Raw genomic sequence first — 24,493 nt, 5'->3', positions numbered from 1 at the left:
ACAAATATCCCCTCCAAGAAAGCCAACCGAACAAGTGGTTGCATGGTAAATAATCCAATAATAATTGGTAGGACATATGAAAGGAACCATCAAAGAGTTTACCGGAATCTCTAAATGAAAACACTGGCAGATCAATTAAATTTAGAGGATTCTAAATTAATATCTAAGGGGCTTTTATACACTATTAAATAGGCCTACTGTCACACCAGCCTTCACTTTGGCTCCCCCTCCTGTCCAGCTCAGGCGTTCGACGTTGCCGGCCTTCAAGCTGCTGCCGAACATACTGCTGGCAAAGGCCCTTCACTCGTCAACTCCGGACTTGTCTCTTCATCATTACACACACCTGGTTCCAATCCCCACTCTATCACTGTATAATTACTCCCTCTGCCATTTGTCTTTGTCGGTCATTGTAGATGTTGCTTATTTTCCTGTGAGGAATCTCTCCTACTATTTCCTGAGTACTTTATATTTTGCACTTTGGGTTCGCCCTGTGCCTTTTTGTTTAAGATATATTTTGAGCACAACATTGTTTGGGTTTCATCCCACTCTGACCACTGGTGCTTAAATAAATTCAGTGTTCTAAATCTGCGACTGCCTCCTGTCTACTCCTCTCTACACCAGTGACAGAATGTCAGAATGTCTCTACCCAAGAAAACAGAAAGCAGCAAGACATCCCGACCTCTCTGCTGCCAGAGCGAAGCTCCGCCACCACGACTCCTGCCTGGAGCACCTCGGGACTGCCATGGACGAGGTGCTCCGGGTTGTACACCAACTGCAGGTTACACCACCACCTTCCCAGCTCCCCACCCGTCTCTGCCCTTCATCGTAGAGGTGGAAGCCTCCGAGGTTGGAGTAGGGGCTGTTCACTCCCAAAGCACTGGAGTGCCGCAAAAACTACATCCATGCGCCTTCTACTCACGGAAGCTGTCTCCCACGGAGCAGAATTATGACGTGGGTGTTCGTGAGTTGTTGGCCGTCAAGAAGGCGCTGAAGCATGGCGGCACTGGCTGGAGGGTGCTAAACACCCATTCATTGTCTGGAAGGACCACAGGAACTTGGAGTACATTCGAGCAGCGAAGTGGCTGAACCCGCGTCAGGCCAGGTGGGCCCCATTCTTTGCAAAGTTTGACTTTACCCTCCTGCCGGATGGGATTAAAGAACGTTAAGGTCGATCCGTTGCCCTGAGTGCATGACACAGAGGATCGGAGGGAGAAAGTGAAACCCATTATTCCCCTGTCCCGCATTGTGGCTCCTGTCGTGTGGATGTGGACATCCATCGAGCCCTGCGACAGGAACTTTCACCTGCCCACTGTCCCGAGGGGCGTATCTACGTGTGGGACCGTCTCCTCGCCTGGGCACACACCGCACCTGTGTCGGGACACCCGGGTATAGCCCATACTATCGACTGTCTCTCCGCCAAGTACTAGTGGTCCAACTTGGCCCGGGACGTCCGGGTTTACATCACTTCCTGCTCCACCTGCACACAGAGCAAGACACCTAGACATCTCCCCTATGGAAAACTCCACCCGCTGCTGGTTCCACAACAACCCTGGTCCCATCTCTCTGTGGACTTAGTCCCAAACCTTCACCCCTCAGAGGGGCACACCACCATCCTGGTCGTTGTGGACTGGTTTTCCAAAGCTTGTAATTTGATTCCTCTGCCTGGTCTCCCTACGGCCCTGCAGACCGTGGAGGCCCTCACGTCTTCAGGCACTACGGGATCCCGGAAGACATCTTGTCTGACCGGGGACCTCAGTTCACCTCCTGTGTCTGGAAGGCCTTCATGGAACGACAGGGGGTCACTGTCAGCCTCACTTCCGGGTACCGACACAAATCAAATGGGCAGGTGGAAAGGGTAAATCAGGAACTGGGTAGGTACCTTCGTAGTTAATATCAGGACCGGCCGGGGGATTGGCCTGCGTTTCTGCCTTGGGAAGAATATACACAAAACTCCCTCCGTCAGTCTGCCACTAACCTCACACACTTTCAGTGTGTTCTAGGCTGTCAGCAGGCCCTGGCACCGGAGTCAAACCATTTACATTTACATTACATTTAAGTCATTTAGCAGACGCTCTTATCCAGAGCGACTTACAAATTGGTGCATTCACCTTATGACCTCCAGTGGAACAGCCACTTTACAATAGTGCATCTAAATCTTTCTAAGGGGGGGGGGGGTGTCAGAAGGATTGCTTTATCCTATCCTAGGTATTCCTTAAAGAGGTGGGGTTTCAGGTGTCTCCCGAAGGTGGTGATTGACTCCGCTGTCCTGGCGTCGTGAGGGAGTTTGTTCCACCATTGGGGTGCCAGAGCAGCGAACAGTTTTGACTGGGCTGAGCGGGAACTGTACCTCCTCAGTGGTAGGGAGGCGAGCAGGCCAGAGGTGGATGAACGCAGTGCCCTTGTTTGGGTGTAGGGCCTGATCAGAGCCTGAAGGTACTGAGGTGCCGTTCCCCTCACAGCTCCGTAGGCGAGCACCATGGTCTTGTAGTGGATGCGAGCTTCAACTGGAAGCCAGTGGAGAGAGCGGAGGAGCGGGGTGACGTGAGAGAACTTGGGAAGGTTGAACACCAGACGGGCTGCGGCGTTCTGGATGAGTTGTAGGGGTTTAATGGCACAGGCAGGGAGCCCAGCCAACAGCGAGTTGCAGTAATCCAGACGGGAGATGACAAGTGCCTGGATTAGGACCTGCGCCGCTTCCTGTGTGAAGGCAGGGTCGTACTCTGCGGATGTTGTAGAGCATGAACCTACAGGAACGGGCCACCGCCTTGATGTTAGTTGAGAACGACAGGGTGTTGTCCAGGATCACGCCAAGGTTCTTAGCGCTCTGGGAGGAGGACACAATGGAGTTGTCAACCGTGATGGCGAGATCATGGAACGGGCAGTCCTTCCCCGGGAGGAAGAGCAGCTCCGTCTTGCCGAGGTTCAGCTTGAGGTGGTGATCCGTCATCCACACTGATATGTCTGCCAGACATGCAGAGATGCGATTCGCCACCTGGTCATCAGAAGGGGGAAAGGAGAAGATTAATTGTGTGTCGTCTGCATAGCAATGATAGGAGAGACGATGTGAGGTTATGACAGAGCCAAGTGACTTGGTGTATAGCGAGAATAGGAGAGGGCCTAGAACAGAGCCCTGGGGGACACCAGTGGTGAGAGCGCGTGGTGAGGAGACAGATTCTCGCCACGCCACCTGGTAGGAGCGACCTGTCAGGTAGGACGCAATCCAAGCGTGGGCCGCGCCGGAGATGCCCAACTCGGAGAGGGTGGAGAGGAGGATCTGATGGTTCACAGTATCGAAGGCAGCCGATAGGTCTAGAAGGATGAGAGCAGAGGAGAGAGAGTTAGCTTTAGCAGTGCGGAGCGCCTCCGTGATACAGAGAAGAGCAGTCTCAGTTGAATGACTAGTCTTGAAACCTGACTGATTTGGATCAAGAAGGTCATTCTGAGAGAGATAGCAGGAGAGCTGGCCAAGGACGGCACGTTCAAGAGTTTTGGAGAGAAAAGAAAGAAGGGATACTGGTCTGTAGTTGTTGACATCGGAGGGATCGAGTGTAGGTTTTTTCAGAAGGGGTGCAACTCTCGCTCTCTTGAAGACGGAAGGGACGTAGCCAGCGGTCAAGGATGAGTTGATGAGCGAGGTGAGGTAAGGGAGAAGGTCTCCGGAAATGGTCTGGAGAAGAGAGGAGGGGATAGGGTCAAGCGGGCAGGTTGTTGGGCGGCCGGCCGTCACAAGACGCAAGATTTCATCTGGAGAGAGAGGGGAGAAAGAGGTCAGAGCACAGGGTAGGGCAGTGTGAGCAGAACCAGCGGTGTCGTTTGACTTAGCAAACGAGGATCGGATGTCGTCGACCTTCTTTTCAAAATGGTTGACGAAGTCGTCTGCAGAGAGGGAGGAGGGGGGGGAGAGGGGGAGGAGGATTCAGGAGGGAGGAGAAGGTGGCAAAGAGCTTCCTAGGGTTAGAGGCAGATGCTTGGAATTTAGAGTGGTAGAAAGTGGCTTTAGCAGCAGAGACAGAAGAGGAAAATGTAGAGAGGAGGGAGTGAAAGGATGCCAGGTCCGCAGGGAGGCGAGTTTTCCTCCATTTCCGCTCGGCTGCCCGGAGCCCTGTTCTGTGAGCTCGCAATGAGTCGTCGAGCCACGGAGCGGGAGGGGAGGACCGAGCCGGCCTGGAGGATAGGGGACATAGAGAGTCAAAGGATGCAGAAAGGGAGGAGAGGAGGGTTGAGGAGGCAGAATCAGGAGATGGGTTGGAGAAGGTTTGAGCAGAGGGAAGAGATGATAGGATGGAAGAGGAGAGAGTAGCGGGGGAGAGAGAGCGAAGGTTGGGACGGCGCGATACCATCCGAGTAGGGGCAGTGTGGGAAGTGTTGGATGAGAGCGAGAGGGAAAAGGATACAAGGTAGTGGTCGGAGACTTGGAGGGGAGTTGCAATAAGGTTAGTGGAAGAACAGCATCTAGTAAAGATGAGGTCAAGCGTATTGCATGCCTTGTGAGTAGGGGGGGAAGGTGAGAGGGTGAGGTCAAAAGAGGAGAGGAGTGGAAAGAAGGAGGCAGAGAGGAATGAGTCAAATGTAGACGTGGGGAGGTTAAAGTCACCCAGAACTGTGAGAGGTGAGCCGTCCTCAGGAAAGGAGCTTATCAAGGCATCAAGCTCATTGATGAACTCTCCGAGGGAACCTGGAGGGCAGACCGAGGCTCCTGCGGTGGACGATTGGTTCCGGCGTGCCGAGGAGGTATAGAACATCGCGCACACCCGTCTCCACCGCGTCGTCCGCCGGCAGAAGGCGCAGGCCAATCGTCACCACAGTGTGGCCCTGGTCTTTCACCCCGGTGACAGGGTATTGCTTTCTACGAAGGATCTTCCCCTCCGACTGCCCTGCCGGAAGCTGAGCCCGCTGTTTATGGGGCCGTTCAAAGTCCTGAGGAGAGTAAATGAGGTGACGTACAGATTACAGCTCCCCGTCAATTACCGTATCTCACCCTCATTTCATGCATCTCTCCTCAGGCCGGTGGAAGCTGGTCACTTGGCTAGTGCTGGACCCCACGACGCACCTCCCCCTCCCTTGGATGTCAAGGGGGCCCCGGCGTACTCTGTACGCAGCCTGTTGGACTCACAGCATCGTGGGGGGCTTTTCCAGTACCGGGTCGACTGGGAGGGGTACGTCCCGAAGAGCGGTGCTGGGTTCTGGTGCGGGATGTCCTGGATCGTTCTCTCATTTGGGACTTCCACAGGCGTCGTCCTGACCAACCCTCACCGCGTCTCCAGGGTCGCCCCAAAGGTTGGTGGCACCCTGCTGCTGGAGCAGTGCCTCGGGGGGTACTGTCTCACCAGCCTTCGCTTTGGCTCCCCCTCCTGTCCAGCTCAGGCGTTCGGCGTCGCTGGCTTTCTAGCTGCTGCCGAACCTACTGCTGGCAAATGACCTTCACTCATCAACTCTGGACTTGTCTCGTCATCATTACACACACCTGGTTCCAATCCCCACTCTATCACTGTGTATATATATATATATATATTCCCCCTGCCATTTGTCTTTGTCGGTCATTGTAAATGTTATTTGTTTTCCTGAGAACTTTATATTTTGTACTTTTGGTTTGCCCTGTGCTTTTTTGTTTATGAAGACATATTTTGAGCACAACAGCGTTAAGGTTTCGTCCTGCTTTGATCTATGGTGTGTAAATACATTCAGTAGTTCTAAACCTGTGACTGCCTACTCCTCTCTACACCAGTGACACCTACGTCATGGGCAAGAAACATATTGTTTTTAATAAAGTCAATTATAGTAGTAGCAAGCTATCAAAGTTGACCTCCAGTCCATCCTTCTCATCTTCGCCCTCTCCTTCTCGAACAGAACATAGGCTAGTCCTAATCCCACATTTCTTTCAGAAGAAGCCTTTGACTCCTCCTGAAATGCCGCGGTAGGCCTACACAGCACAGCCATTGGTTAGGCAGCACAAAAAATTGTTTTTGATCAGCAAGAGCAGAGCAGGCCCGGGCTCAGGGGTGGAATAGCCATTGCAGTGTGTAATGCAGCCTAGTTTTATTTACATCCCAGCAGTGGTCTTAGAAATATAATTTTGCTCTGTGCTTCTCCAAGCATGCACTTTGTAGGCAATTGATCGTTTTGAAACACTAAGCATATAGGTGCACTTGATATTGCACAGCTAGCAGAGAATCTGAGATGAGGGGCGGCATCGGGCACATGTCAATATAGAGCCTAATAAGAAAGTAATTCTAAAACAGAGAAATATAGACATTTTATCCATTACATGACATTTACCTTAACCATTCAGAATGAGTGACTAAACTAAACCCGTAACTTAAAACTTTTAAGTTTGGATAAATTTAACAATACAGAGCAGCATGAGCATGAAAAACATTTTGAAATGTGATGTCTGGCTTTTTTTTGGCGGTTTTGGAGCAGTGGCGTCTTCCTTGAGGAGCGACCTTTCAGGTTATGTCGATATAGGACTCGTTTTACTGTGGATATAGATACTTTGTGCCTGTTCCCTCCAGCATCTTCACAAGGTCCTTTGCTGTTGTTCTGGGATTGATTTGCACTTTTCCCACCAAAGTACGTTCATCTCTAGGAGACAGAATGCGTCTCCTTCCTGAGCAGTATGATGGTTGTGTGGTCCCATGGTGTTTATACTAGCGTACTATTGTTTGTACAGATGAACGTAGTACCTTCAGGCGTTTGGAAATTGCTCCCAAGGATAAACCAGACTTGTGGCGGTCTACAAATTTTATTCTGAGGTCTTGGCTGATTTCTTTTGATTTTCCCATGATGTCAAGCAAAGAGGCACTGGGTTTGAAGGTAGGCCTTGAAATACATCCACAGGTACACCTCCAATTGACTCAAATTATGTCAATTAGCCCATCAGCTTCTAAAGCCATGACATCATTTTCTGGAATTTTCCAAGCTGTTTAAAGGCACCGTCATCTTAGTGCATGTAAACTTCTGACCCACTGGAATTGTGATACAGTGAAATAATGTGTCTGTGAACAATTGTTGTAAAAATTAGTTGAGTCATGCACAAAGTAGATGTCCTAACCGACTTGCCAAAACTAGTTTTTTAAATTTATTTATTTATTTCACCTTTATTTAACCAGGTAGGCAAATTGAGAACACGTTCTCATTTACAATTGCGACCTGGCCAAGATAAAGCAAAGCAGTTCGACACATACAACAACACATAGTTACACATGGAGTAAAACAAACATACAGTCAATAATACAGTGAAAAATAAGTCTATATACAATATGAGCAAGTGAGGTGAGATAAGGGAGGTGAAGGCAAACAAAATATATATAAATAAATAAAAATATAAAAAGGCCATGGTGGCGAAGTAAATACAATATAGCAAGTAAAAAAAAAAACACTGGAAAGGTTGGTTTGCAGTGGAAGAAGGTGCAAAGTAGAGATAGAAATAATGGGGTGCAAAGGAGCAAAATAAATAAATACAGTAGGTAAAGAGGTAGTTGTTTGGGCTAAATTATAGATGGGCTATGTACAGGTGCAGTAATCTATGAGATGCTCTGAAAGCTGGTGCTCAAAGCTAGTGAGGGAGATAAGAGTTTCCAGTTTCAGAGATTTTTGTAGTTCGTTCCAGTCATTGGCAGCAGAGAACTGGAAGGAGAGGCGGCCAAAGGAAGAATTGGTTTTGGGGGTGACCAGAGAGATATACCTGCTGGAGCGCGTGCTACGGGTGGGCGTTGCTATGGTGACCAGCGAGCTGAGATAAGGGGGGACTTTACCTAGCAGGGTCTTGTAGATGACCTGGAGCCAGTGGGTTTGGCGACGAGTGTGAAGCGAGGGCCAGCCAACGAGAGCGTACAGGTCGCAGTGGTGGGTAGTATATGGGGCTTTGGTGACAAAACGGATGGCACTGTGATAGACTGCATCCAATTTATTGAGTAGGGTTTTGGAGGCTATTTTGTAAATGACATCACCGAAGTCGAGGATTGGTAGGATGGTCAGTTTTACAAGGGTATGTTTGGCAGCATGAGTGAAGGATGCTTTGTTGCGGAATAGGAAGCCGATTCTAGATTTAACTTTGGATTGGAGATGCTTGATGTGAGTCTGGAAGGAGAGTTTACAGTCTAACCAGACACCTAGGTACCTAGGTATTTGTAGTTTGTTAACAAGAAATTTGTGGCGTGGTTGAAAAACGAGTTTTAATGACTCCAACCTAAGTGAATGTAAACTTCCTATTTCAACTGTATATATCAACCATGCCCATTTAGATGGTTCGCTGGACAAAGAAAATTAATGGCGTTTTTGTATAAACGCTGAAAATAAAGTATGTGGTAAACCCAGGCTTAGTAGATTTTACACGTTTTTTTATATGAGATGATCAGCTAACATCACTTTTTGTGATTTTTGAGGAATGTATGTTAATAAAAAAGGCTTCATAATTCATGAAGTTCGTGTTAACTGACTGCTATTATCTCATATAACAAAACGTATAAGACGTATTCTCCTAAACCTGTTAACCTCAGACCTTATTTTCGGCGGTTTTTCCAAAACCCTATTCTTTTTAGTTTGTCCCATAGGGATGGCTGAATGAACTCGATAAAAACTAATTTCCGGGTTTTAGGACTACACGCTGGCGAGCTCTATTGCGTTTCAAAAACAACGTTTTTCAATTTCGGACCAACTCCACCTATCTCGCTCCTGGTATCTGATTGAAAGCTTGCTTCGTCATTTCTGTCGCAGTGAGTTTCCGTGTTTTTGCCGCGTTCAAAGCAACTGGGAACTCGGAAAAATACAAAGTCAAATCATGACGTCAGCGATCTTCAGCTCGGAAGGTCGGAGCTCTCCAATTCCCACGTTGGATTTCCGAGTTGGATGACCGTTCAAATAGATTTTTCCCAGTCGGAGCTCGTCTTTTTTTTTTTTTTTTAGATCACAGTTGTTTTGAACTCATTGAAGTCGGAAGTCAGAGATTTCCGAGTTCCCAGTTGTGTTGAACGCGGCATTAGCTACAACAACATCTCACATATGCAATGGTTGGTGTGCAGTGATGGCTTTTATAAAGAGGAAAGAACGATCGAAAGAAAGGTTCGTAGTTGGAAAACATTATAGGCTTCCTATGGGGTTGTGTTGGAAGAGATTTGTGCAATCTAATGTTGTCTTGGAAATTGCCAGGGCGCGTGCTGACAAGCCTGACCGAGCACAGAGGTCTGACTTCGGGCAAGGAAATGCAATTGAGATCCTGGGATTTCCGTGTTTGTAGGCCAGTCTATTTTATGACTTGACCGTAGATGCTGTTTGTTTTGACTGTCTGGTCGTGAAGAAAATTGATACATTGTCACACGTGTACTAGAGTAGACGAGATGTTAACAATGTATACATTTTCCCAGGACATTAGAATTAAGTTTAATGTACAGTCTGTGATAATTACGCTACATTTGTTGCGTTCATTGTTTACCTACTGATTCTGTAAGAATATAACTGATAAATGCTTCATGACCTTAGTACAGCTATCTTCCCCCGCCATAAACTCAAATTAGTTTGTGTACTATAGGCCTATTCCATTATATATATTTTTATGAAAACTATGAAAACTAAACAATCGGATTCAAAATATGTTTAAAACTGTTATTTTGATATAATGGACTGTCAGTCCTTGCATCCATGGCCCCATCTATGAATTTGAAAGTGGTTTACATTTGTCCAGCACCATACCATCCCTTATAGCCAATGGCATTGCCCAAATGGCAAATCAATTGGAACTTAATGTTATTATGCGACACAGAAAAAAATGTAGTTGAGGTTATTCTAGGTCATTCTTTTGAGTCATGACCTCAAACATGTGGTAGTTCTGTGTGAAAATGCAGCTAAAATGTCTGAATTGAAGGACCTCTTCACCGCCATTGTTTTTTCCCCGGTGTGTTTCCCCTAGGTTTTCTCTCCTGTTGCTGGACCTGGAAGAGTATTACTTTGAACAGCACACAGTGTATCATGTGACAACCAGTTCAGCCAAAAAAAGGTAATGTCTGAAATTGACTGACTGACAGGTCCACCCAATTCTATCCCCTATCTAAGTCATGGTGGATAGCAGCACAGTAGTAGCAGCACTGATACTCTTTACTCCTTGCAGAAAGATCAGAGGGTCACTCAAAGTATGCTCCAAATCCATCATATTTGAACCCGAGGACCATGTGGAGCCCATTTTAAAGGTGTGTTTTTGTGCATTGTAGTACAGCACCACTTACCAAGGAGGATTTACTCAAATGGAGCTCAGAGCCCGTATTTACAAAATGTATCGAAAAGGAGCACTGATCTTGGATCAGTTTTGCCTTTAAAATCGTAATGAATGGATAGGAGGATCTGATCCTGGACCAGATCGTTGCTTTATAAATAGTGTACATCGGTTCGTTCATACTGATTTTAACCTCCACCAGATTCCTCTCAGAGATTGCAAAAAGATTGAAGCGGTTGAAGAAAAGGACCAGAATCCTTTCAATGAGTAAGTCTCATTTAATTTGCAATTAAACTGGGTTTATCCACATACATAAACCAATAAGATGACAACATTGATTTGAATGTTCATTTTTTATAGGAGCAAACCAGCTGGCCTCACCATTTTATGCAAACAGGTGTGCTTAATTAAAGTGTTTACATTTTAATTAAGGAACATTTACCAACATTTTGTCATAGAATGTTGCTGACATTATTCTGTATAAATATGTTTAGTACAACTAATCTGATGCACATTTTAACTTCAGGTGTACCTTATCAAAGAGAACAATGTGGTTGCACCTTACAGAGTTGAAAGGGTGAGTACATGAAATGTCAATTAGATTTCTGATGCAGGTTGTCCATATGTCCGATTTTATAAACATGACATGATTTATAATCAACAGCTGTAGGAAAATTGATAATTTTGCACATTTGTATGACTTTTCAAACCATTTCTAATAGGGAGACAGTACCTTTCTCTTCCATCTGGAAGTTTTCAGTAAAACGGAGGATGTTGTCCAAACATTACTTCAGGTATGTAACGGTACCATAGCCGGATTATTACAGCCGTGAAAGTGCTTGCCTTCCATGTTGTAATGCAGCTTTTGCTTGTTCTCATTAATTGTTTTCATTCACTTCTCCAGCTGCATAGGGCCTCTTGTCTGGACAAGCTTGGAGACCAGACTGCAATGGTAAGTCATAACTGTACAAAACTGCAACACTAGAAGTACCAAAACATTGTGAAAACAGATGGTTTTATCGTGCAACTGAGAATATTGTTTGTCTACATACCGTACATCGAACTGGATTGAACTGTTGAATAAGTAGTTTCAAACCCATTTAGCTCCCCTGTTTAACACAGCATTGTTGTATACAGGACATGTAAGCAGTTTATGTTTTTGTGCTTCTAGATTGCTGCTAATTTACAATCCAGATTGGCAAGAACTTCATTTGACAAGAACAGGTATGTACTTAAATAATATGAGAATAAGCTCTTAGTCACAACCTTGGTGTGATACTGAAATACTTAAATAATGCACTGAGTTTCTAATTCCTCTCCAGTTAGCTACAATATATATCACAATGTATGGTTTGTCAGATTAAAATGCATATAATACAATTTTTTGGGGTTCTCAGCTTTCAGAATGTTTCAGAAATACCACACATGGAATGCGAGGCTGAGATGGTCACTCCATTGGTTACAAACCCTGGTCACGTGTGTATAACTGACCAAAGCCTCTACTTCCAACCACTCAATGGCTATCCTGTGAGTTCTCCATACGTACACATGTTATGCCAGTTTGCTATTATTAATTGCGATGTCTCTAAGATGGAAAATGCCTTCCTTGTTGGGATTTTGTGAAGATACAATCTGGTTTCTGTCTCCTTTTCCACAATGTTCGTTTCAGGAACAGGTAGTCCGGATCGAGCTCCATCGAGTGAAACAAATCTATAAGAGAAGGCATGGACTCAGGCCATTGGTGAGTGCGATGCTCAGGAGGTTTTTCAACCGAGCAATGTAGAAACCGATTAATTTCTCATTCTGGTTATTATCTAGTGACCTGAAGAGTAGTGGTTGTATTCGTTTCAAGTCATTAATCTGAAATATTTGCATCATGTTGATCTAACTAGTCAGACTATGCCGCTTTTTCATACCCCGACCAAGTTTAGTTCCATAAATGTAGACGCCTGAGGATGCTCTTTCCCCAACTATAATGTGTTTTTCTCTCCCTCCCAAACTAACTGACTCACTCTGTCTTGATCAGGGGCTGGAGGTATTCTGTACTGAAAACGACTTCTGCTCTGACATCTATCTGAAGTTTTACAAGACCAGTGACAGAAATGACCTCTACTACTACATCGCCACGTTTCTGGGTCAGTAACACACAGCAAGTTACATAGCAAACATACAAACACATTTTGCAGGAAGACCTCACGTCAGCTCTTTCTCTCTGAGTTGATCCTGGTGAGACCATAAATACCTCTATTGGCCCTGGTCAAAATCACTGCGCTATAGGGAATAAGGTGCTATTTGGATTGCATTCCGTAATGACATATAAACATACCAGATTCCTGATTGGTCTCTCTCCCTCTCGCAGAGAACCACATGGTGGAACACACAGCGGAGAGTTACATGCTGCAGTGGCAGCGGGGTCACCTCAGTAACTACCAGTACCTTCTGCACCTCAACAACCTGGCTGACCGCAGCGGCAACGATCTGTCTCAGTACCCCGTTTTCCCCTGGATCATCGCTGACTACAACAGCACAGAGCTTGGTGAGTGGGGCGCAAGGTCGAGTTTTGGGTAACACCTTTTGACAGACAGAAATTTGACGGACTGGAGTACATTTGGGATCATGTAGCGCTGTAGCTTCGAGCTGAAATATTTTGAGCCATTGTTGTATATTAGCATATTTGGATGTTGTCCATCTTTCCTATTCATTTGGAATTGCTCTATACCTGTGTAGTAACACTGTAATTACTGTAGTAACACCAACATGTGGTTCCATAGTTAGTAGGTCATTGTTTTGTAATGGATCCTTTTGATTCTGTCTCAGATATGATGAACCCCGCAACTTTCCGTGACCTGAGCAAGCCTGTGGGAGCGCTGAATAAAGAGAGACTAGAGAGATTGTTGGTGAGACTACCCTTTGTCCCAGGCTCAATGACCCCTTGCATTATTTCCCCCTTCGAGTCAGGACTGATGTGCCGCAGTTTAGAAAATAGGATTAAATACTTGATATTTGTAAAACCTAGGGATGTTAATCGGTTAGCTGCCGAAAATAAATTTGACCGGTCATTCTTATCGGTCTATAGGTTAATTTGCATAATTTTGTGGAATGAAATTGGCGAGTGTGTATTTTCATTAGTCGTTATGTATCTTATTTATCACAGGCCCACAGCATACAGAGCCTAGTTTGAGGAGCGGAATGGCCTACCACCTGTCAGACAGCTCGAGAGTAGTTACTCAAAAAGTTGGTACTGGAGTGAAGCCTGCTTTTGTAAGCCCAGTCATTGCGCAACAAATTACAATTCTAAATGCAATCGCGTGCTAAACTGTTTAGATGGCAACGATTTAAAAATATCTAATTAAAGCGTGCATCCCATTCACTATTTGATTGCATAGGCTGTAGTCAACGGTAGGCAAGTGATCAGCACGTCACCTACAACTTTACATTATGAGGAATAATTTTTTGGGGAAACCTGAATGTTTTACTCTACTTCAAATAATGAGGCACGTCTAACCTTGCTTCAAAGTAGCCTAGCCAAAATCCATCCATAGAAACATGGAGGTAATTATTTTATAAAGACTTCCTCATGCCATTAACCAGAATTTCTCTCCTGTTCTATTGTTTTTTTATATCAACTTTCTTTCGTTGTCCAAAAGCCAAAGGCACAATCCTAGTCATATTAGCAACCCCCATCCTAGTTGTTCCTTGTAGATTCCCCCTCATTCTATGTTTTTAATATATATTTTTCTCTCTCACATATGGATCCGCTGACATTAGGTATGCAGTTTAGAACAGTCCCCCCCCACCCCCCCCCCCCCAAGTAGCATTTTGGAAAATGTTTGAAAATGACGTTTAATTAGCTGCATTATTACAGCAGTTGCTGCTATATCCTTTTGACTGTAAAACATAAAGCTTGCTTTTGTTGCATGTTTTCATTAAGCTCTTAATGAAAAATGTCAGTTCCTTCCATGCATGCAAAGTATTTTCTGTTGGTCACATAATTTTACTGGTTGGGGAAAAATGTGACCGTTTGTTAATAAAGGTTGGTTAGACGGCAGCAAAATGTACTGAAATTTGCACCCGAGTAAAACCACAATAAAATGTTCTAACTAGGGTTCATCTCTCGCTTCCTTACAGTCCCGGTACAGAGACATGCCTGATCCTTGTTTCATGTACGGCAGTCATTACTCCTCTCCAGGCTATGTGCTTTTCTACTTAGTCAGAGTAGGTATGTCAACGCCTTCTTATATTGTTTGACATATATTACCACTTTTTGACTGTACATACATTGCCACTGTGTGTGTGGTTATTTCAAAAGGAAGCTTTTATGTTATTTAATGTACTCTCTGAGAAGGCTTACATGACATACTATTTTTTTTTTTTGACCATCTTCTCCCTTGCAGCCCCAGAACACATGCTGTGTCTTCAAAATGGCCGCTATGACAATGCAGACCGCATGTTCAATAGGTTAGTAGCTTGCTTCTAGTTCTGCCCGAGAAAGTTAATGTCACCAGTTTTGGTTATTCATTTAAAGAAGGAAAAATCACCTATTGCATAGCTATTACACAAAAATATAAAAGCTATGTAATGGCCCATTTTCTGTAAGGTATCTGTGACCAAAAGATGCATATCTGTGTACCCAGTCATGTGAAATCCATATGGTAGGACCCAGTTAATTAATTTCAGTTGACTGATTTCCATATATGAGCTGTAATTCAGTAAAATCTTTGAAATTATTGCATGTGTGCTTATTTCTGTTCAGAGTACTATGTAGTTACAGTGTAACAACCATTGCAGACAATAACCTAACCAGGAGAAATTAGGAGACATGAGGAAATTATGTGTAACCCTTTTAGTAACATTGTACTACAATGTAACAATCTTTAACAACCAACTCTGTAATTACAATTTTGTTACAAGGATATACTGTACGTCTATTTACAACGTACTTATCCAGGACCCCTTAGAGACCATGTCAGCCCCCCCGCAAACATCAAATTAGCAAATAAAATAAAAATCCCCATAGAATTCTGTCAGTTTAAGATGTTTTTTTTTGCTTTGGGTGCATCTCCGTCCATCACATCCGCCGATGTTGCACTTCCGCATCTGTGGTGAAAGGTGACAGCGCTAGAGCAGTGTTTGTCAGACCATGAGACATCCCTAAAATCAATCTTCTCACAAAATTGAAGGTTTGGCCTACTCTTGAAAGATGAGACTTGCTCTACGAAAACGTCTTGGGACTCGTCTGAAGTCGGTAAAGCCGATCTGCCTGTAGCATCCAAAGAGTTTGGGCTACACACTAATATGACCCATCTATGGAAAGGTGAGACTGTGGTGCTCTAGGACGCCACAGGCATCACGAGACTCGTCTGAAGGTCCCCTGGTACCAGTTGAAAAAATGAATGGAAGTATACAGTGCATTCGGAAAGTATTCAGACCCCTTCCCTTTCTCCACATTTTGTTACGTTACAGCCTTATTCTAAAATTGATATTTTTTTAAATTCCCTCATCAATCTACACACAATACCCCATAATGACAAAGTGAAAAAAGTTTTTTTGAATTTTAGAAACAACAGAAATACCTTATTTACATAATTATTCAGACCATTTGCTATGAGACTCGAGATTGAGCTCAGGTGCTTCTTGTTTCCATTGATCATCCTTTCCGATGTTTCTTTAACTTTATTGGAGCCACCTGGGTAAATTCAATTGATTGGACATGATTTGGAAAGGCACATGAATGGGGAAGTGTGGTGGTAGCATGGTGGTGGTAGCATCATGTATGGAGATGTTTTTCAGCGGTAGGGACTGGGAGACTAGTCTGAGGGAAAGATGAACGGAGCAAAGTACAGAGAGATCCTTGAATAAAAACCTGCACCAGAGCGCTCAGGACCTCAGACTGGGGCAAAGGTTCACCCTCCCAACAGGACAACGACCCTAAGCACACAGCCAAGACAATGCAGGAGTGGCTTCGGGACAAGTCTCTGAATGTCTTTGAGTGGCCCAGCCAGAGCCTGAACTTAAACCTGATCTAACATTGCTGGAGACACCTGAAAATAGCTGTGCAGCAATGCTCTCCATCCAACCTGACAGAGGTTGAGAGGATCTGCAGAGAAAAATGGGAGAAACTGCCCAAATACAGGTGTGCCAAGCTTGTAGCGTCATACCCAAGAAGACTCAAGGCTGTAATCTCTGCCAAAGGTGCTTCCACAAAGTTCTGAGTAAAGGGTCTGTGATTTTTCAATGTTTTTTTATTGTGTAGATAGTTTTTTACTCAATTTAATCGATTTTATTTTAGATATATTTATTTCCCATCGCTGCAACTCTCATACGGACTCGGGAGAGGCGAAGGTCGAGAGCCATTTATTCTCCCCCGAAACACGACCCTGCAAAGCCACACTGCTTGCTTGACCCAGAAGCCAGCCTCACCAATGTGTCGGAGGAAACACTGTACAACCGTGTCAGCGTGCATTGCGCCGCCTCATGGGTCTCCCGGTCGCGGACGGCTGCGACACAGTGACGCCTCAAGCACTGCGATGCAGTGCCTCAGACCGCTGCGCCACTCGGGAGGCCTAATTTTATCAATTTTAGAAAATGGCTGTAATGTAACAAAATGTGTTTTCTGGAGTCATGAATCACGCTTCATCATCTGGCAAACTGACGGATAAATCTGTGTTTGGCGGATGCCAGGAGAACGCTACCTGCCCCAATGCATAGTGCCAACTGTGAAGTTTGGTGGAGGAGGAATAATGGTCTGGGGCTGTTTTTCATGGTTCCGGTGAAGGGAAATCTTAACGCTACAGCATAGAATGGCATTCTAGTCGATTCTGTGGTTCCAATTTTGTGGCAACAGTTTGGGCAAGGCCCTTTCCTGTTTCAGCATGACAAAAAAGTGCAACGCGAGGTCCATACAGAAATGGTTTGTCGAGATCGGTGTGAAAGAACTTGACTGGCCTGCACAGAGCCCTGACCTCAACTCCATCGAACACCTTTGGGATGAATTGGAACGCTGAATGTGAGCCAGGTCTAATCGCCCAACATCAGTGCCCGACCTCACTAATGCTCCCCGCAGATATGTTCCAACATCTAGGGTAAAACCTTCCCAAAAGAGTGGAGGCTGTTATCGCAGTAAAGGGGGGACCAACTCAATATAAATGCCCATGATTTTGGAATGAGCTGTTCGATGAGCAGCTGTCCACATACTGCTACACCACATGACCAAAAGTAAGGCCAAATCAATTTTTAAATCAAATATTTTTTGTATATATTTTTGGGATACTTCAAGGGGTCTTACATTTTTTTATTTTTTTTGATCGCAAAAGGATGCTTGGTATGACCTTCTTAAAACAATTCCATATAGCTTAGTAGTACTTCCCTCCCCTCCCCCGGCTTAGACAGGGCTTAGACTCTTATGGATTTGACAAAGATTCATATTCCAGACTCAAAGCAATAACTATTAGTAAAATGTACTAATTAGTTAGTAAAACGTACTAACACAGGTTGGTAAAGGTCCTAGACTATTTATCAACCTTTGTATTACATGTGGATTCGTTGGTAGTGGCACATGTAACAAGATCAGATTTTGGTTTGAGTTAGCAACATGGTATTTCAGAGCTGACTTTCAAATGTGTAATTACAAAAGGTTAGTTACACAGTGGAACAAGAAAATGTGCAATGGCATCAGTAATTACACATGTGGAATAACCTTCAGCAAGTAGATGTGTAATTACACATTTCTTGTTCCAATTGTGGAACTACTATGTTACTACAGTTGTTGCTGTGTAGTTACATAGTAATAGGGGCAATTTAAAGATGCAGAAATTGCCGCGCCATTTCCTGGTTGCTAAAATTCGAATAGTTCGCATAATTTCAGTTTGTGACAAAACAAGCAAGTATAGTGCAGAGAATCATTGTACCATCTAAACTGCTGTGAAATACCTTTTCCATAACCAAAAATGTTTTATTTTCAGCGGTTTGAAGCTGGTGTACAAATCCAAATGTAAAAGACTCAAAAAATAAACTTAAGAATGGGAAGCATAGAAATAGTGTGTATAGAACTACCGTTTTTTAGACTTGCTTTCAATGAGAATGACAGATCTGTACACACTCTTCTGAGTGAATTTGGTCGGGTCACACAAAAAGTTGCATATTGCAGCTTTAATGTAAAGTGTTAGCCAACTAGGTTTACAATATTTGACTGAATCAACCATGCCATATTGTTGAACATGGGTTTATTAATGTGTTTGCAGCATTGGAGAAACGTGGAAAAATTGCTTAGAGGGTGCAACTGACTTCAAAGAGGTAAAAAGTACCTTGAATGGAAAATCTTTTATAATGATCAGAATTGTATAATACCAAATCTCCCTTTGCGCATTATTTCTGTCACATGTGGATGTGTCCTCGTCAACCATCTGTTTCAGTTGATCCCAGACTTCTATGGGAATGACCCCAGCTTTCTGCTAAACTGCCTTAGTCTGGATCTGGGGAAGAAGCAAGGTGGAAGCTCGGTTCAAGATGTAGTTCTTCCGCCATGGGCTGCAGGTAACAACTACAACAGGGAAACCATTTTTGGGGTGTTATATTTTTAGTGATATTATTTTGGTTGTGTGTGTTTATCTTCATTATTCTCCTGTATGTATGATGTAGATGCCAGTGATTTTCTTCAGAAGAGTCAGAAAGCGCTGGAGAGTCAGTACGTGTCAGAACACCTGCACGAGTGGATCGACCTGGTGTTTGGCTTCAAGCAAAAAGGAAGTGAAGCCGTGGCAGCCCACAATGGTACAAGACCCCTAGATCTTATCAGAGACTGAGTATCCATTTGCCTGATGATGAAACGTTGTTTTTAATTAATACGGGTGTGATGTAATGATGATGATTTTCCTGGTTTTATTGGCAGTTTTCCATCCGTTGACATATGAGGGTGGCATTGACTGTGATAGGTAATGAAACCATTCAGTGTTAACCATTCAGTGTTATCCACCTCTCCATATTTCAGACATATCCAGGAAACTGATTAAATGATTGATGAAATAATGTTTCCTTCTCTGTTCTCTCCCTCTGAACAGTATAGAGGACCCCAATGAGAAGATTGCTATGTTGATTCAGATCCTGGAGTTTGGGCAAACCCCGACGCAACTGTTCACCACCCCACACCCGCAGAGGATAACACCCAGATTCCAGAGCATATCGCGAACACCCAGTGTAAACACACCCCTCAACGAGCTTTCTCCAGGTAACACCCTCACCCACACACTGACCGACAGACAAGCACAGGGAACAAACTCACTCACTTGTACTCACAGGCAGACAGTCAATCAAATACTGACATTGCAAAATGTCGGTTTGTTGGATCTTTTCCCAGTCAGACTCAACATTTTTGCTTTCGCGATATAATCTCAAATGCCAGTTGTTGAAGTTTGGAGGTGTAGTGTTAATTAATCCGTTGTTCTTTTTTTTTAGCATCCACCAGTGAAGACTCCTCCTTTGAAGACCTAACCGAAGAGACTAGGAGACTGGCTTGGAACAACATAGCTAAACTCAAGTTGATGTCCACCCACAAAATCCATAAAGAGTGAGTGAGAATTTAAACTGTCATTTTTCTCTCCGCCCCTAAAATATGTTCACCCTGTTATTGGACAGTGACTTTTCAACTTGATCACCTCTGACTGAATACACTCCTTGCAAAAACACAGGGCTGTGACAGGCATCGCAGTGACTCGGACCGCGTCGTCTGTCTTCACAACATCACAAGGTCTGGAAAACCTATCAGCTTGTTAAGTAAACTTTGGTTATGTTTTAGAATATGGTGAATTCAAATATTGCTGAGCCTTTCCATGTGAACATTAATGTCCAATTAATATGAGTATCATTTGCTATTGAAGTCTGATAAAGACTAAAAGTACTTGTCTCCTCCAGACTCGACACTGAAGATGTTCTCCAGAGAGTCTAATGGATTGCAGAGAAGCATGTCCTTCTCCAACATGGTACTGAGCAGAATGTTATCCCCTCTCGCCCCCTTTACTGTGAAACCATTTCCATTATTATGAGATGAAAGTATGACTTGGTATTCTGCATTTTATTCCTGCAGGCATTATCGTCGTGCTTGATGCTACCAGAGGATAAGGCCGTAGTCTGCTCCTCGTGGGACAATAATGTGTGAGCATTTTCAGTTCATCACTTGACCATTATCTTAACATTATTCATCACAACATGGCCTATTCCAGTCAGCACAACATTACTATTTCATCACATCCATTCACACCCAGTGTTCTTCCTCCCCAGGTATTTCTACTCGATACCATTTGGCAGGCGTCAGGACACGTTGATGGGCCATGATGATGCCATCAGTAAGATGTGCTGGAAGGACAACCAGCTTTACACTGCATCCTGGGACTCTACAGTCAAGGTTAGGGACACATCATGATGATGAACACCATGGGTGTAAAATGATAGCCTTTTTTCAAAGGATCTTTATATTGCTTAATTCATTTCTAATTCAGCTGTTTGACAATATAATAGGCCTGTATGAATGTTAATATTTCTATTGAAGGTTTGGCAATGTGACTCTGTCGATATTGCGAATAATAAGAGATGCCAATTCGAGTTGCTGGCAGAGTTTGAACACGAAGCGGGGGTAAGGGCCTGCCTATCACCTCACATGATGCTAACGTGTCTCTCAGAAATGACTTTACTGTTTGCGATCTGTTTGAGTCTTTCTGTCCAACAGCCTTACCCTAACCTATGTTTTCTCCATTTCCAGGTGAACACTATTAACCTAAACCCAGCGGGTACTTTGTTGGTGTCAGGGACTAAGGATGGAACTGCCACCATTTGGGATACCAGTAGCTCAGTACAACTCCATCAAGTCCACTGTCATTCAGGAAAGATCCACGATATGGCCTTTAGTCCTGGTACGCATGTAATACTAACTAATACGTCCCTCAGTCCCAGTATGGACTATACATGGGAGCATTTAACAAATGTTTACTGGTAGTTTAATCCTTATCATTGAGGACTCTACCCACAGTTTGGGAATAACTGTACTAGAGTAATACAATGAATGATGATGTCTGCTGGTTATTGTCAATGGGGTTTATAATTACTCACTTTCACTCTACACCTTTGCTATCTCTGCATAATATACACAAAACATGACTGAGCCAACTTATCAAAGGCTTTTATTTATTTTCACAGACAGCAGACACATCTTGAGTGTAGGAGAGGACTCGTGTCTGAAGGTAATCGACGTCCAGACAGGCATGATGATCTCATCTGTGCAAGCTGATGAGGAGCAGCGGTAAGGCCACGCCCACGCTGTCCCAGTTCCATTTCAGTCCATGGCAACTTCCTTTAGTCCCTGCTCAGAAAGATCTGGAAGGAACTTACCGGGTAAAGCAATATGGTGATAGCCTCATGAATCCCTTTAATTAGCTGAGTGGAGCTTCTGCCATATTTCTTACACCTATCCAACCCTGGATTTGTGAACAGAGGCGACGGGCCAGAATGGAACAGGTTACTATGCCTGTATCCTCATTCGTCTCTGGCTCATAATGTGCATCTACACAAATATAATGACCCTTGCCTGACTGTTACCATGTCCCTGGGGACAGGTGTTTCTGCTGGGACGGGAACACGGTCCTGTCGGGCGGTCAGTCCGGACACCTCCAGGTCCTGGACCTGCTAAGCAACAAAGTGACCACCAGGATCCCTGGACATTCAGGTACACCAAACATCATCACTAAAATGTCAAAACACAAATGAAACGGCATAAATGAATACCAGTACACATCATTCAAACGGTCCCTCGTGTATACATGCGCAGAACAAATTGCTCTTAATCTTTAATTTTTCTTCGGCCTTGACCAGGTGCAGTCACAGCGATGTGGATGAACGAGCAGTGTAGCACGGTGATCACAGGTGGCGAAGACAAGCAGATCATCTTCTGGAAACTTGACTGTTGACCACGGTGCTAGATAGTCCCTCTGTACGTGTATGTACAGAGGTGAAGTCCAAGAGGGACACTCACAATGAGACATCTTTTATACTGTCTGGCTCCAACCAAAGAGGCTATCATCGTCGGTCAAGGTAACTACTTAGGCTGGCTGGCCTGCTGGCTGGCTCACCCAGAGATGGTAACGCATTATCATTGCACATATGACTTTACAAATATACTGGTCCAGTTAGCAGGGACAACAATCATACTCCTGTCTGGAGTTCTCAAACAAAATCTGATTATGAACAATATAACCATCCTCAACCATGTTAGCGTAACATATTAACCATCCTCAACCATGTTAGCGTAACATATTAACCATCCTCAACCATGTTAGCGTAACATATTGGCCATCCTCAGCCATGTTAGCGTAACATATTGGCCATCCTCAACCATGTTAGCGTAACATATTAACCATTCTCAATCATGTTAGAGTAACATATTAACCATCCTCAACCATGTTAGCGTAACATATCGGCCATCCTCAACCATGTTAGCGTAACATATTGGCCATCCTCAATCATGTTAGCGTAACATATTGGCCATCCTCAATCATGTTAGCGTAACATTGGCCAGCCTCAACCATGTTAGCGTAACAACTTGGCCATCCTCAACCATGTTAGCGTAACAACTTGGCCATCCTCAATCATGTTAGCGTAACATATTGGCCATCCTCAATCATGTTAGCGTAACATATTGGCCATCCTCAATCATGTTAGCGTAATATATTGACCATCCTCAACCATGTTAGCGTAACAACTTGACCATCCTCAACCATGTTAGCGTAACATATTGGCCATCCTCAACCATGTTAGCCAATAGAAATGTCAATTTGAAACTAGTTAGGGTGGTATGGCGATGATTAGATTCTGCACATGCCCTCTTGCAGCATTCCCATGCTAATTTTGCACTTCAATGCTTTTGCCAGACAGTGAGTCAACCCAGGTTTCTTTAGATTTGTTTTTTTACATTATCTTACTGTACAGCATATTTTGCTTTTCTGTCTATTGTTTAAGCGTTCATTCAGTTGTCATAGTGCCTTAGTGACTGGCCATTTAATCATGATGTAATTGACCACATAGTGGTCGGAATAAACCTCTGGCACAAAACAAACTGTATAGCAAGCAGTGTTTCAGAAATAACTGCAGTAGAGATTATCATGACAATAAATAAATGTACAATGTAACACACTTTGAGCACCTGGAAAAGCTCTATATAAATCCACTCCATTCATAGTATTATTAAATACACACGTGCTACATAAAAATATATTCATTCGATTTATTTTCCCCACAATTTTCATTTGAGAGCAGCAGTAATTCATTGCTAATGCATGTAAAATGTCCAAGAGTTATTGTAGACACACAAAAAAAGGAATATATTAATACACCTAACTGTTGAACTTACACTGAGGCATAATTCAAAATAATGTTTATAAGCTCTTTGGCCCAACTGTATTTGAGGAACTGCTTTACTGAGACTGAGTGGACTCAGGAACTCTCACCCATGCAAAGAGTGCATTTCTTTCAAGTTTGTCAACCTTGTTCTAGCAAGATAAATCTGTGTGTTACTGAAGCATTGTGCTATGGCCTAGACTGCCAATGCACTGTGTAGCTAACCATATACCACCCTGTACATCCATTTTAACAGAGATGACCCATCTTGTTTTATTACTTTAGATTTTATTTACATTATGTGGAGCTTAAACCTGTATTAACAAGGTAGTTACATAGCCAAGTACTGTAGAATGTAATTGCAGTATTGGAACATAGTTTTAAGTACTATGATACATGTTTGCCATTTGTGTAAAATTACACATTTAGACTTTTTTTATATGCATCGGATTTGTGAGGCGGAAACCTCCAATTTAGATGTGGTTTAACCTCCCCTTTTCCTATAAATATTGCTTTCGATTGCACAGTTGTCTCCACTGTGATCAGTTTATTTGCGAGTCCTTGTAATCCTTAAACAGGTGTAAGTAATATGTAACAAAATGTACTCAGACTCTAGTACCCCTACTAGCACTGTAAGTAAAAGCTGCCAGCAGCATTTGGCCTAATGGGAAGTAGCTAAAAACGAAGCAGTGCCCTCCTAGTGACGTAAGTGAATGTATTTGAGTGAGATTGCTGAGAAAAACTATGCTGTAAATCGGGATGTCTACTATCTTTCAGGCCTCAGGGCTAACAGTGTTATGTTGCTGCAGTATGTCCTCCCAGCTTTTGTGTACTGTACAGATCCTGCTCAATAAAATATTGCACATCTGTGAATATGTTTTTTTTCTTGGTGTCATTTTGTGGTACTGTTAG

At 43.8% G+C, this 24,493-nt stretch overlaps 1 protein-coding gene across 2 annotated transcripts; it reads left to right on the top strand.

Moving 5' to 3' along the window:
• The first annotated feature begins 8,689 nt into the window (after positions 1-8,689).
• On the top strand, positions 8,690-24,454 carry nsmaf (neutral sphingomyelinase (N-SMase) activation associated factor). Of its 2 annotated transcripts, XM_055928948.1 has the most exons (31): positions 8,690-9,060; positions 9,905-9,991; positions 10,103-10,181; positions 10,407-10,471; positions 10,565-10,601; positions 10,731-10,781; positions 10,927-10,998; positions 11,109-11,156; positions 11,376-11,428; positions 11,602-11,731; positions 11,874-11,945; positions 12,231-12,339; positions 12,564-12,740; positions 13,022-13,101; positions 14,333-14,423; positions 14,599-14,662; positions 18,445-18,496; positions 18,616-18,736; positions 18,842-18,973; positions 19,092-19,134; positions 19,261-19,427; positions 19,655-19,766; positions 19,888-19,946; positions 20,111-20,178; positions 20,283-20,350; positions 20,477-20,600; positions 20,745-20,828; positions 20,955-21,105; positions 21,389-21,491; positions 21,805-21,914; positions 22,061-24,454. In XM_055928948.1, the coding sequence occupies exons 1-31, from the start codon at positions 9,023-9,025 to the stop codon at positions 22,153-22,155; spliced, it is 2,742 nt and encodes a 913-aa protein (XP_055784923.1). In that variant the 5' UTR covers positions 8,690-9,022; the 3' UTR covers positions 22,156-24,454. The 2 variants fall into 2 exon arrangements, with proteins under 2 accessions (XP_055784923.1, XP_055784924.1); XM_055928949.1 differs by lacking the exons at positions 8,690-9,060; positions 9,905-9,991; positions 10,103-10,181; ... (9 more) ...; positions 12,564-12,740; positions 13,022-13,101 and having other exon boundaries at positions 14,349-14,419.
• Positions 24,455-24,493: the final 39 nt, after the last annotated feature.

Source organism: Salvelinus fontinalis, chromosome 7 (genome assembly GCF_029448725.1).
Source record: "Salvelinus fontinalis isolate EN_2023a chromosome 7, ASM2944872v1, whole genome shotgun sequence".
NCBI lineage: Eukaryota > Metazoa > Chordata > Actinopteri > Salmoniformes > Salmonidae > Salvelinus > Salvelinus fontinalis.
The sequence above is the reverse complement of the archived record's forward strand: the minus strand, read 5'-3'. Positions and strand labels throughout refer to the sequence as shown.

Excerpts from the sequence above, each read along its gene's own strand:
- nsmaf (XM_055928948.1), top strand. The coding sequence starts at position 9,023 with ATGGCTTTTATAAAGAGGAAAGAACGATCGAAAGAAAG. Across the intron at positions 10,182-10,406 it reads ATGTGGAGCCCATTTTAAAG|ATTCCTCTCAGAGATTGCAA; the intron begins GTGTGTTTTTGT and ends AACCTCCACCAG. Across the intron at positions 20,351-20,476 it reads TCCTCGTGGGACAATAATGT|GTATTTCTACTCGATACCAT; the intron begins GTGAGCATTTTC and ends CTTCCTCCCCAG.